This window comes from Chelonoidis abingdonii, chromosome 3, assembly GCF_003597395.2.
Source record: "Chelonoidis abingdonii isolate Lonesome George chromosome 3, CheloAbing_2.0, whole genome shotgun sequence".
Taxonomy (NCBI): domain Eukaryota; kingdom Metazoa; phylum Chordata; order Testudines; family Testudinidae; genus Chelonoidis; species Chelonoidis abingdonii.
Window position 1 is genome coordinate 154,133,982 of NC_133771.1, and position 13,212 is coordinate 154,147,193.

The 13,212-nt window shown below is 49.1% G+C and overlaps 1 protein-coding gene across 5 annotated transcripts in view; it reads right to left on the reverse strand.

Annotated features, from left to right (window-relative positions):
- Positions 1-12,987, reverse strand: part of XPO5 (exportin 5) — a 39,364-nt gene extending 26,377 nt beyond the window's left edge. For 3 of the 5 annotated variants that reach the window (XM_032770449.2, XM_032770446.2, XM_032770445.2), the window contains exons 1-14: positions 12,745-12,987; positions 11,810-11,931; positions 11,039-11,111; positions 9,328-9,465; positions 8,853-9,035; positions 7,475-7,516; positions 5,623-5,649; positions 5,039-5,224; positions 4,162-4,238; positions 3,451-3,550; positions 1,944-2,027; positions 1,379-1,504; positions 1,031-1,121; positions 291-419 (exon numbers count right to left, since the gene is read on the reverse strand). In XM_032770449.2, coding sequence (XP_032626340.1) covers positions 291-419; positions 1,031-1,121; positions 1,379-1,504; positions 1,944-2,027; positions 3,451-3,550; positions 4,162-4,238; positions 5,039-5,224; positions 5,623-5,649; positions 7,475-7,516; positions 8,853-9,035; positions 9,328-9,465; positions 11,039-11,111; positions 11,810-11,931; positions 12,745-12,849 — 1,483 coding nt within the window. In that variant the 5' untranslated portion in view covers positions 12,850-12,987. The remainder of the gene's footprint in view (positions 1-290; positions 420-1,030; positions 1,122-1,378; positions 1,505-1,943; positions 2,028-3,450; positions 3,551-4,161; positions 4,239-5,038; positions 5,225-5,622; positions 5,650-7,474; positions 7,517-8,852; positions 9,036-9,327; positions 9,466-11,038; positions 11,112-11,809; positions 11,932-12,744) is intronic. The other 2 variants (XM_075064245.1, XM_032770447.2) reach the window with 1 other exon arrangement.
- Positions 12,988-13,212: the final 225 nt, after the last annotated feature.

Genomic DNA, 13,212 nt, shown 5'->3' on the forward strand with positions numbered 1-13,212 from the left:
GAAAGGACAAATCCAGTTAAGTCTGGTCTTTCTGTTTGAAATTGTTTTCATGGGAAAGATACAAGTGAGAGGAACTGGGGGAAGGAAGGTGCTTTCCTGTCAGTCAAAGGCTCTGGACCAGTGGTTGTTTAAGTAGGCAGCGAGGGATTTTTTCTGCAGAGACCTTGGAAAGCCTGACTTGGAACCTGGTTGATTTAAAGAGGTGTGTCTTCAAAAGACACACAGAAGCTCGTTTTGGGCTCCAGCAGGAGGCTGAACCTCTCGTCTCTCCTGCTTTTCAGGCAACTTACAGTTCATGGGTCCAATATCAACAGGAGATGCCAGCTGGTACTTCAGCCACTCCCCAGCCATCTGGAAGCCAGTCTTTGGGTCCAGGCGACACGCCATCCTCATGACTTCTCCCTGCTGGGCACGGAAAGCTGCCAAGGGAATTGGATACAAGGAGTCAGCTTCAGATATCGGAAATGGCTCCCCTTCAGCGTCACTCTTCACCTTTCCACAGCAGTGAACATCTGCGGTGGCTACTTTGGCAGTGGAGTTCTGCAGAGTGAGATCAAACACCCTGGTAGTAGACTAGCTTGTAGTACAGCGCGGGAGCCTTCCAACTTTGCTTTGGGAAATCAGATTAAATTCTTTAGCTAAACCCTCTTTTTAGGATCCTTGCCTCCAGGCCTGGTTCCTGTCCAAGTCCTGGAGTACAAAGAGTTTCATTCCCCTTGCTACCCTGGATGACTGACTGAGGAAGCATATACCTCAGACACTGAGTAATGCAGGCTCAGCAAACCTTAGTTGCCAAGAGGAAACTGAACTGAATGTCTGGGCTGTCATAGGAGAATGCCAAGAAGTTCACTAAGCACAAGGCAAACGGGAAGACCTGGAGCAGCAATGTGAGCAACTGAAGCTCATTGCTGAGCTGAGAGGGTGGGCACTAAGCTAGGCCAGGAACTGCCAGCCCTGTGAGAGCGAGGGGAAGACTGCAAACCTCAGACAGAGCTAGCAGGCCTTGCTGGGAGGCCCCTGGAGGACTTACAGTTGAAGAAGGCATTGAAGTCCTCATCACTGTCGAAGTCAAAGCGAGAGTATTCACAACTGGGGCTGTCTGTTTTAGAGGGGAAGCCCACCTGGAAATAGAAGGGATGTGGTGAGGGAGTGAGTGGAGCAATCACCCACCTCTGCCTGAGCACCAGCTCCAAGGGGACTCGCACTAGGGGAAGAGCTGAAGAACTGTAATCTTCAGGTCAGGACCGCAACCCTGCAGCCTGGAGATGACGCTCTACACTGCTGTGTCAAAAACCCAGCTTCTCCACTCTGTTACCACTATGAAACATTCACCGAGGCACCACCAGCTCACACCCAGCAGAACAGAGCCCCTCCATACCTTCACTAGGTTAGTCATAGATGCACGAAGGTACTTTGGGATCATAGCCAACAGCAGAGGGTCACGGGACAGGATTTCATGTCGAAAGAGCGCTCCCCAGGTGATCTGGGTGGAAGAGCGCAGGAACTGGTGGGAAAAGAAGAAAGAACAAAAGATTCAACAGGGTTGTATTCTCTGGTGCAGAAGTTGAACCTTTGAGCTAAAAGGGGAATGGCAAGCTACAATGACTCCCCAATCCAGGCCACGCACTTTCCAGACCCAGCCAAAACTGCCAGGCTACTCTAGCAAATGGGAAAGAGTCTCCCACCAAGCAAATACCAGGGTTTGCTCCAGTCTCTGGAGCCTGTGCTCTCCATGCTGTGTGCTTGGACACTGGATGGCAGTGCAGCACCGACCACATCATCTTCCATACCCTCAGAGGAGAAAATGGTTGAAAAATGGCAGATGGGTCTCAAAAACATAACAGGCATAAGCTGATACCCTCTGCAGCAGGAGTGACACCGCCTCCTACATTGTGGTTTAACTATACACGCTGCACTCAGAACCCCCTCTCCCTTTCCCATACCTGGCTGGGATGGGTTGTGAAAGCTAGAAACGAGTCCAGATATTTCCCAAGGTTGGCTGGTGTGTCCACGTCAGAATCTGAGCCCTGTTAACGGAAAGATGAGTAATTTCAGACAAAACGATGAGTGATTTCTGACAACGCTTCAGCAGTAGAGTGGAGGAGCCAGGTGGCAGCGCCACTTGGAAACCAGGAGCACAATGTGTTGGGGACAGAAAAGCCAGCGCATAATGGCTGAAAAAGAGCTGTGTCCTGTAACTGCTGCCACTCCAGAGTGCCAAGTTCCCATTACCTGCCCTGGAGTTGCCAAAGGAGACAACAGCCACGTTCAGGAGAAAAGAATGGACTATGAGTAGCTTGGAAAACGTTATAACAACTCCACAACACCCAATCTATCATGAGGTATTACCCCCAGTGGAACTGGCCCTACCTACCAAAAAGATCACCATTCCCCAATGCAACTATGACTCTTCCCCCCCCCCCCCCCCGGAGTTTCAGCACTATTGTATTTTGTTGCTGCAAGCTAGCATTTTTGTGACCTACTATCTGAAAGGCAACACAACCTTTCAGATAATACGGAGGGGGGAAGGGGGGATGACCTGATTACCCCAGAAATGGAGGGAAAAAGGAGACCAGTGATGTAGCAGTTCTTAAAAAAGCATCAGTATTTACTTCACCTACATGTACATTCAATAGCTTTCAGTCTCATTGCCCCAGAAGTGTCATGTTCAGTGTCTCTCTCCCCGCTTCCTGGGAAATCCAAGATTTCTCTAGGGAGACAGCCCCCAGGCTTTGTGCCCCAAATTCAGAAGCTTCTTTTCAAGGTGCTGCTTCTCCTCACTCTGGCAGTACTCTTTGACCTAGTGCTGTCTTTAGTGCTCCTTTCTGTGGGGCTGTTCTTCCCAAGACTTCACTAGCAGCACACCTTTCTGTGGGGTTGCCTGTCACTCTGCCATGCCTGGACTGAGCTGAGCCTATATCATAAAGGGCCACAGGCCCTTGTCACTCACAGCAGGCTTTGCTAAGGATTAATAGCCAAAGCTCCCCTCCTCCATAACAGTGAGTGAAGTCACCTCAGCTTGAAGTTGTCAAACCTTCTAGAGCTCCTTCTTGTTAAGTCTATCTTCTCAAGTGATTTAGGATTTTCCTTCTTCCCCCATCTCCCCATGAGTTTATCGTCACACCAGTTCTCTGTAGCCAGCTGACCTGGTCTTTCCACAAACATCTTTCAGCAAGCCAGCTCCCTTATTAAATGACAGCTCGTTACATCCCCTCTTTGGTGCAGTCGGTGGAAGATCCAAAGTTCCCAGCACACCCCTAGAGGAGTTGGCAGCAAACGTGCCAGGTTTCACTGCATGCAAGGCCCTTTCCTCTAACAGTGGAGGGAATAGAAAGAACTGGAGCTGTCCACAACAATGGTACAAACGAGAATCATGGTATTCATATCCCCAATCATCCCCCCGAAAGACAGTCTTGTCAGGACTGCTTCCAGTGTTTGCAGAGGACTCACCACTAATGCACACAGCTGACTGCCCAAAGCACACAAGACCTGGCAAAGTCTCTTCAAGAAAACATAATGCTTCTCGACCAGGCCTTCACCATCTGCTGTCCTGGGAGGGAGGAGAGGGGAAAGGGCAGCTCAGGATTACACACACAGTAGTAAGTTGGGAAGACAATTTGACATCAGCATGATTGGGTTCCCTCCCCCATTACTGAAGTTATTGGTATGAGGAGATCCTATTTTAAGATCAGAAATATTTCTAGTCTAAACCCTTTGGACCTTCTCACAATCTCTCTTCATCAATCTCAAGCAAAAAGAGAAAAGATTTCAGGAAGCTGGGAGTTACCCCGAGTAGCTTCTTTTGAAGTTATGGGACTTAGGAAAATGGTTGGCTTTTCAAATTTGGGAAAAGTAACTTTCTACCCTCTCCTAATCCAATGCCAGCTTGCTGCCATCAGGCCAGACTGGATCTGCATGCTGCCCACACTCAGGATCTGTGCACAGCAGTGGTCTGATATACAGCACTCGATGGTACAAGGCTAAGAACTCTATCCACAGCTGAGTGAAGGCCATGATGGGAACAGGTGCTGAGGTAATTTCCAAGAGATCAGTTTTAGTTTTACAGCTTGGGGCGGGGAGGTACTTATTAATACATGCTAGCTGTAGCCCGTTTCCACTTAAGACCATGATGTGCTCCCACAGCAGCTGGATGGTACTCACTGTGCAGCAGAAAGTATGTAGTGCATGGCAACATCTCCAAACAAGACCATAAGAGGCTTCCGATCCTCCAGCTTCCCCTAGACAAAAAGTAAAGTAAACACTCATCAAAAAACACATGACTGCACCTCATCCCATCAGCCAGAGAGAGCTGGCAGATCACTAGTTGTGCTATCATCTGGGGACTTGCATTCCACCACTGAGCAGAAGAAAATGCAACAAGAAACTGAAGAACTCTTGGAGAATCAAGCTGTTTTCGCCAGTAACCCCATTGGGAGCCTTAAACCAAAATCTGGTCCTTACAGGCCTATTTCTTCTTCCATTGCACACTGGCTTCTTGCTGTAGGGGAGCTGGACTGGTTTGTTATTGTAGGGTTGCTTGTGAGCACTGTGCTTGTGTTACTGATCTGAGATAAACACACCATGGATGGGCATGGCAGCAGAACATACAGGGCACACCTCTATGGTGCTCTTTCAGAGAAAATTTACTGCGCATTAGAACTCCCACTAGGTTCTTGCAGCTAGATGGCAATATCCCAACACTCCTCTGCGGCAGAGGGCACTGCGAACAGCAGGGGTTAGGAATGAGTTAATGTTATTTGTTCACACAGGGATTTCAAGCTTCAAAGCTGTATGGAATGGCAGACAGAGAAAACGGGGCCTGGGTGGGTTCCAGAAACTGTTCTGTCCATTGTCCTGGGGAAGCATCCACCCTAAAGTCACTCAGGCGTCTGGGGAGTCAAAGAGGCAGGTGACTTAATTCCTAAGATAAAGGAGTGACATTACCATCGCTCAACTGATAAACTAAGAATAAACCCAGGGAGCGGAGGGGAATGTGGAGGGCAGGAGGGGTAAGGGAAGCTTGGGAGGAGAAACTCACTTTCCTGCTGACAGCAATCAGAAGACACTCTGCTGCTCCCACTTGGAGCTCGGGTTCATTCAGGAGCAAGCATAGCATCTCCAGGAGCTTGCAGTTATCTGCTGTGATGTGGCTCATGGCCACCCAGTCAATGTAGCCTGCCAGGGTATTCAGTGCTGCTATTCCAACGCGGCAGTTTGCCTGGGCCTGTGAACAGACCATAGCCAACAGTTCAGAGCCAGAAAGGAAACAATCTCAGTGCAGAGCTTTGCCTCTGGCCCAGATGCCAGGAAACCCATATCTCAGCCACAGCTGACTTCTCCAGGTTGGAGATGCACATGCATTATATGACAGCAACTACTTTCTGAAGTGCCCTTCTCCAGGAAAGTAACTGAGGTGGCAGTGGTTAGAGGAAGTGGGGCAAAGTCCTCAGGCTAACAACATCAGGGCTGCTTGAAATGAAGCAGTTTCTTCCTTTCCAGAGAGTAAGGTAATTAACCAAAGTATAAACTGCAACTTGGTGGCTGGTGACAGGTTACAGCATAGAAACCCGAGTCTGGCTCCAAATAGCCTTGGTCTGCACTGTCTCCCCAGGCCGTACTCACCTTTGGTTCCTGAGCCAGGTCAGTCTTCTGAAAAGAGAACAAGAGACAGTAAGTGAACTGCTGTGGTGCACGTCTCCTCCCATTCACTGCTGGGCAGTCCTGGGCTCATTCAAGAGGGTGCAGCCCGGAGAAGCCTCAGTGAATAGATGTGCGGTGAAAGAGGCAGCAACACATTTTCCAGCTCGAGACAATGCCCCAGCCATCGCTACCACTTCCCCAGTACTTTCCACTGGAAGTTAAGCCACAGATTCTCTCCTCTGAAAGATGTTCCAGGTGGCAGGTTCCTCTGAATGTGCGTGCATGGGTTCCAATACTTTCTTGAAACATCCAGGAAAGAAGATGCCTTTGCTGCCCTTTTAAAGAATCTTACATTCAAGGATCACAACCTTTGGGAAGCGTTGGTGGCCTCATTCTAATGAAACTAATGCTTAGAAAGAAGTGACTTGACTAAGACCACAAAGCAAGGGAGTGGCAGAGCTAGGAATGGAACCCAGGAGTCCTGACTTACAGTCCCCAGCTCTAACTGCTTAACAGCAACAATGCACTGTGTGCGCCATCTTATTGCCTAAATTATGCAACAGCAGAGTCTGATCTGAGCAGTTGCTCTGTTTTTCTGCATGCAAGGAAACATCCCTTACTGCTGCAAGGTTTTGCTTTGGAAACTCCATTCTGTCAACCTTTACAGTGCAATGACTCAAATCACCAGATGTACCCCTGTCATAAATAGATAGCTAAGGGTTAATGTTTCTTTCACCTGTAAAGGGTTAACAAGGAGAACCAAACACCTGACCAGAGGACCAATCAGGAAACCGGATTTTTCAAAGTCAGGGAGGGAAATTTTTGGGGTCGAGTTTTATGTCCGGTTCATCGGCTAATGAGAGACTTCTTCTATTCTTCAAAGCGATCTAATCTTCAGTTTTCAAAGTTGTGAGTACGAAGAATGTAGCAAACAATAGGCTTTTATTATGTTTTGTTTTGTATTTACAATGTGTTGTAGTTTTGCTGGGAAGGTTTAAATATGTCCATCTCTTTTGAATAAAGTTTGTTTATTCATATTTTTTCTTTTAAAGTTAATAGCCGACTGTGTATGTCAAACGGTTGATGCAAGATCATGTTGCATGAGAGGTGTTTATTTCTTTCTTTTTTATATAAAGCTTTCTTTTAAGAAACTTGTTTTTGATGTTTTCTCTCCGGGTAGAGCTAAGGAAGAAGGGGAAGGGGAATTCGCATTTGTGTTAGATCATGATGGAGGGTAATGCTCTGCAGACCAGGAATTGGTGCGGAGGGGAGAGAGAGACAGAATTCATTTCTGTTTCCTTGTATTTGGGGTTTGTCCTTTGTGGAAAATAGAGGAGACCATGCTCTTTAGGTATTGGTGATGTAATAAGAGATTGCCATCAGTTAACTCTGAGTTAGCCAGAGAGGAGAAAGTCTGGGAGGAGAGAGAGGGAAGGGAAAGTGGTTAGTTTCCTTTGTTTGTGAGAACTCAGAGTCTCTGAGTCTTGGGGTCCCTCCAGGGAAGGTTTTGGGGAGACCAGAGGGAGCCAAAACCCTGGAATTTTTGGCTGGTGGCAGCGAGATCAGATCTAAGCTGGAAATTAAGCTTAGAGGGGTTCATGCAGGCACCCAGATTTTTTGGACGCTAAGGTCCAGATTTGGGAATTATGCTTATGATAACCCCAAATACCTAAGTACAGACCCACCACATCACAGGTGAATATCTAACAGCACTACAGAGTATAGCACCCAGGCCTGGAAATTCCCTCCCTCTCAATCCCGTGTGGAGACTCGTGGCTGCACACCCAACCCTCATTATTCAACCTGTCCACAAAGAGCTCAAAGATCTGCTAACCTGTGGAGTGGTGAGGGCATCTCGCTCCTGGGGCGCTCCCACCTGGCCAAGCAGAAGGATTCCACCATTAGCAGAAGAAACCACACTTCAGAGTCTCAGTATAGTAATTCAGACCTCAGCTGCAAATGTAGTCAACTGAACTATGAAATGCAATAAGGTTTCCCACCCACCATGGGTCAGCCATGAACGGCACAAAGAAATACACAGTTCTATAGAATTGTCTATGCCAGTGGCTCTGAACCTTTCCAGACTATTGTACCCCTTGCAGGAATCTGATTTGTCTTGCGTACCCCCAAGTTTCACCTCACTTAAAAACTACTTGCTTACAAAATCAGACACAAAAATACAAGTGTCCTAGCACACTAGTACTGAAAAATCATTTGCTTCCCCATTTTTACCATAAAATTATAAAATAAATCAACTGGAACATAAACATTACACTTATATTCAGCATATAGAGTACAAACAAGTCATTCTCTGTAAGAAATTTTTAGTTTGAGCTGATGTCGCTGGTTCTTTTTATGTAGCCAGTTGTAAAACTAGGCAAATATCTAGATGTGTTGGTGTATCCCCTTGGAAAATCTCTGCGTACCCCCAGAGGTACATGTGCCTCTGGTTGAGAACCGCTAGTCTATGTGGCCAGTGAATGTGCCAAGGAAATGGGTTGAAGTGTCCCTCTCGGTGAATAGGATACAGCTTGTCACTGCTCCATCTCCACCACGCTGTTGTTATGCTAAGCATTACTCCACATTTTAACACATTATAAAAGGGAACAAGAGGTGCACATAAGAAGCTTGTCTCTGGATTGGCCACTGCTGTGTCCCTCCCCTTCCCAACCCCATCTCACTCTCACCGGACCAGACTACAAGCTCCTTGGGGCAAAGATCTGCCATTATTACATGTCTTGAGCAACCTGCACATCTCCGGTATCCTAAGATTATAGCGGTAGTAAAGTAGAGCCCAAACTGTCCCGCTTATGGGAGGACAAGGGGCATCTGCAACTGGAAGGTAGCAGCATCCCATACCATCTCTTTGCAGTAGGAGTTTCTGACCTGAGTTCTAAGAGAATGGGACCAAACGGATCCTAGTATAGCTCATGGTGCATCAAGCAAACCAACACCTTAGTGCCAGCAAACTGAGCCTCCGAGCGCCAAGTGCAAGGTTCTCATCCATCTCAGGGGATGAACCCTAGAAATCCAGACTGCTGACACCAATGCTGACTCTTGAACCCTGAGCCTCTCTCATCAGCCATCGGCAGCTGGCTCACAACAGAGCTCTATGGTGTTACTACAGCAATTGATTTCAGAGTAATTCTCCTCTCACTTGCCCATATCCAAGATTCCAGTGCTGACTGGGGTCCCAGGAAAAATCTTCTTACCATGCGCCTATACTTGTTGACGTTCTGCTGCAGGGTGGAGAGCAGGAAGCTGAAAATCTTCTCCATGTTCTGGGTAAGGGTTTGTTGGATGTCCCGTCGCCGCTGGGCGGGCAGCGTCTGGAAGGTCACCACGTCCTCTGCCAGACGCAGGAGGATGAACATCACCAGTTCTGTCTGTGTCTCCTAATGTCCCACACAAACACATCCATGAGTCTAGCCATAACACGAAGCCCTTCAGAGAGCAGCTCAGAGACACAGATCAAGACCAGATCATGGTCTGGGGAACAGCCAGAGAGGGATAACTAGGATGGTTTAATCTCTGATAACATGATCTCCTAGAATAATGGGACCTGACAACAGCCTGTGAATCTACTGTAACTCCCACTTGTTTGACCATGAAATAAGGAAAGGAGACCCAGAATTAGGAGCCACTGGAAGAGCACAGACAAGCATGACAGACAGGTGTGCTTCATACCCCTTGTTTGGAAAGTGTGTCCAGCTCCTTCAGCATATCAGGCCAGTGCTGAGGCCATTCACGCTTGATCATCTCCACCACAATGCGAGACAGGACATCCTTAATGTGACTTTCCTCCTCCAAAATATTCTGTGTACCCTATGAGAGAAAGATAATGATCATACAAGATGGAGCCAGCTGCGCCCAGAACAATCATTCACACCATGGGGGAGTCTGGCTGCAGACTCACCGGACAATAAGAAAAACACAAATACACCTTCAACCCAGCTGTTCCTATCCTGATTGGAACTCCCAGCTTCTCAGGCATTCACAGCTGGCAGGCTCTGTGCACTAGACGATTGTCATCTGAGGAGAAGTAGGTCTTTGAAGACCATTGCCTCCATGGGATGGATTGACAGCTGTGGATGGGAAGTTCCAGGAAACCTCCTGTGGTGGCCAAATGGGAGGAGGTCTAGAACTCTAAAGTAGCTTGGGTTTCAATCCACAATTCTCCTTTCCCAGACACTTCTGACCTACAGCACCAGACCAAATTGCATGCTCCACAGGAGTCAAGGATATGGCTTTGATGCAACATTTAGCCTTCATGCAAAGAGCAGCAGAAATCCTCTCACATCAGAGATGCATTTTGGAGCAGTGAGCACTATACTTCAACTGAATGAGTGACAATCTCCACATTTACTGAACCTTCCATCCAAGGACTGCAAAAACACTTTGTAGATATAAAACAAGCCTCACAACCCCTACTCTCCTGAGGTGGGTAAGTTATCCCCATTTCACAGATGAGGATACTGAGGCAGAGAGGGAAATGGTGTCTCCCCCAGGGTCATATACCAAGTAAAGGGCACAGTCTGGAATTTAACTCAGGCCTCCTGTACTTTAACGTCATCCTTCCTCCTCACTTCCACATGCCACCTCAACAAAGTGAAAGAACTCTGCAAGAGGTTATGGGTCTCTCAGCCGGAGGTTCTGGTTAAGGCTGCGTGTGTCTGTCTCAGAAGTCACTGACTCCATGACTTTCCATGACCTCTGTGATTTTTGGCGTGGTTGGCTCAGAGGCTGCCTGAACACTCTGGGAGGTCTCCAGCAGCAGCATCAGTTTGGGTGTGGGAGGGGGCTCAGGAGATTACGGTGTGGGGCAGCACTTACCTGATCTAGGTGGAAAGGTCAGGGGGCTCTGCGCACTGTCCTTGTTTACAGGCATCGCCCTCACAGCTCCCATTTGCTGTGGTTCCCAGCCAATGGGAGCTGCAGAGCCGGAGCTCGTGACAAGAGCAGTGCATATAGCGCACCTCGCCTGCCCTACTCCTAGGAGCTGCAGGGACATGCAAAGCCAGAAAGGAGCCTGTCAGCCCCGCCAACCCTCCCCTGCCCCCCAGCACCAGCAGAGGTCCCAGGCCATCCTCCCAGCACCAGACCACCATCAGACCGCTCGCAGTCCCTCTGCCCAAGTTTTAGTTAGGAGTATATAGTACAAGTCATGGACAGGTCACGGGATGTGAATTTTTGTTTACTGCCCGTGACCTGCCCATGACTTTTACTAAAAATACCTGTGACTAAAATGTAGCCTTAGTTATGGTCCCTTAGACAGAGGTTATGGGTCTATTATGGGTGCAGGAGGTCAGATGAGATGATCATGATGGTCCCTTCTGGACTTAAAGTCTATGAGTCTGCTCCATATGGTGGTTTGGCCCTGGAGGCAGCCAGCTCTTACATTGGATATGAGCCCCATGACGTTGTTCTTCAGATAGACCTTCTCGAGGCGAGGCATGCTGTTCCAGCGAAACCTGCCCAACAAAACACACAGAGGGCACCAAGTCAATATGCTGGCATAGATCACTGACTTGTCTTAGAAATCCATCAGCCCTTTGCCAAAGTTAGGGAGGCTGAGGCTCCATTGTTCATTTGCTCTGCCAGTACCCAATCCCTTACTGAGCAACATCATTGGCTGAAGTTAAAATTACTGCCCAGTTAGAGCGCCCTGCACCACTGATATCAGCACAGTTCAGGGAATGGGCAGGATTCATTAACATCTACAGGAAAAGGACCAAGAGCACAAAATATTGGGTTTGCGGAGCCAACAAAGAAGGATCTCCAAGAGGTACTTTTATTAATCTGAAACTAGTGGCAGAGAACTTTACAGTGATCTACTGATAATACTTTCCCTGCCTGTCTCCAGCATCTTTTGTCTAAGATCTATGAACTGAATTAACCTGCATGCTATTACCCTCATACTAAAGACAAAGAGACAAGGACAGAGATGGGAAGTGACTTGCCCCCTTAGGTCACCTGGTGACTTAACAACAGGGCTCAGTATAGAACCCACATCTCCTGACACCCTGTCCACTGCTGTAATCAATAGACATTTGGGAACAACAATTAGCACTGACAACTGTGACATGGGCAGGCCTAGTCTCTCTCCATGAAAAGCTCTCCAGAGTTTAGGATAACACCACATCCATGCAGCCCAAGCGAGCTCCCTTACTTGACCACATGCTCCAAGATCTGAAGACCAAAGTGCCTGACAATGGCAGTCTGGGTTTTCTCTGCCAGCTTCAGACCGCAGGGGACACAGATGGGACACTTCTCTTTAAACTCCTCACAGAACTGAAAAGGAACAAGGATAACAATGAATCAAAAACTATCAAGAGGCAACATGGAAATGAGCATGAGAAAAGTGAAGCATTAGGACAGTTTGGAGACAAGAGGAAAAACTGTGCTTCAGAACTGCCCACTGCAAGAGGAGAACTCTCCCTGGAAAGCACAGGAAGCTAAGTAAGCAATTTCTGTACAATTTAAGCATCATGCCCAATGTCTCAAATCCTCATCATCATGTAGCCCAATACTGTGAGCTGCCTTCCTGAGGCTGCAGACTACTTCAGTGACTCTGGCACTGCTCAGCCTCCGGAGCAGCAAAATGAGACTCTATCATGCTCTTCAGATCCCCCTGACCAGCCGGGAAAGAGATAAACTTCAGGGTCATGTTCACGCTAGGAAAGGTGCTGCAGCAAAGCCCAGCCTGAGAAACTGCCTTATCTCTACAGACCTTTACTAGAGCATATCACTGGGGTCCCTAAACACCTACAAGGGGATTAAAGGCAATGCAGGCTGCCAGTTCTCCATGCCATGGGGCAGGGCGAGCCCACAGACGGAGACTAGGGAACCCAGCTCAGGCGGGGGCAGAATTCAGGGGTATCGGACACGTGCTGTCCCGGAGCAGACACGTGGGCTGAACCCCTCACAGGGGGCAGAGCCAGGCGGGTGGTGGGCGGGGGATGACAGGTTTCGAGGGGGAGGGCGCTCACCGAGCTCTCCGGGATCTGGGACCCAGGGGTCCAGCTCTGCCCCGGGCCATGACCCCGGTGCTGAGCGGGCAGCGCTGATCCCGGCCGCCCCACGCGGTCCCCGCTACCCCAGTACCTTGAGCGCCTCCAGGCGGTAGCGCTGGGTGGAGGCCGGGTCCATGATCACCGTCACCGCCTTCACCAGCTGCTCGCACAGGCTGCTCACCTGCTCCGCAGACATGGCGGCACAGGGCGGGGAGGGGAGGGGTCCGCGCGGGGCAACCGGAGCAGGGGAGGACTGGGGCTACCGCACCGGGAAAAGGAGGGAGCAGGCGCGCCCGGGACCAAGATGGCTCTACATAGTACGCATGTGCCGTGGGGACCGGGAGGATTCTACGCATGCGCCAACAACCGCGCGACGCTTGAAGGATGGAAACCGCATGCGCAAAGGGAGGATAACGGCGCCTGCGGCGATGAGGACATGGCAATGCGCTTGCGCCAACCCCCGTCCCGGCTCCTTAATATCCGTCGATCCAATCACAAATATCCGCCCATACCGCGCCAGTTCTCCAAACCGGAAGAGGGGGCTTATATCACCGGGGCG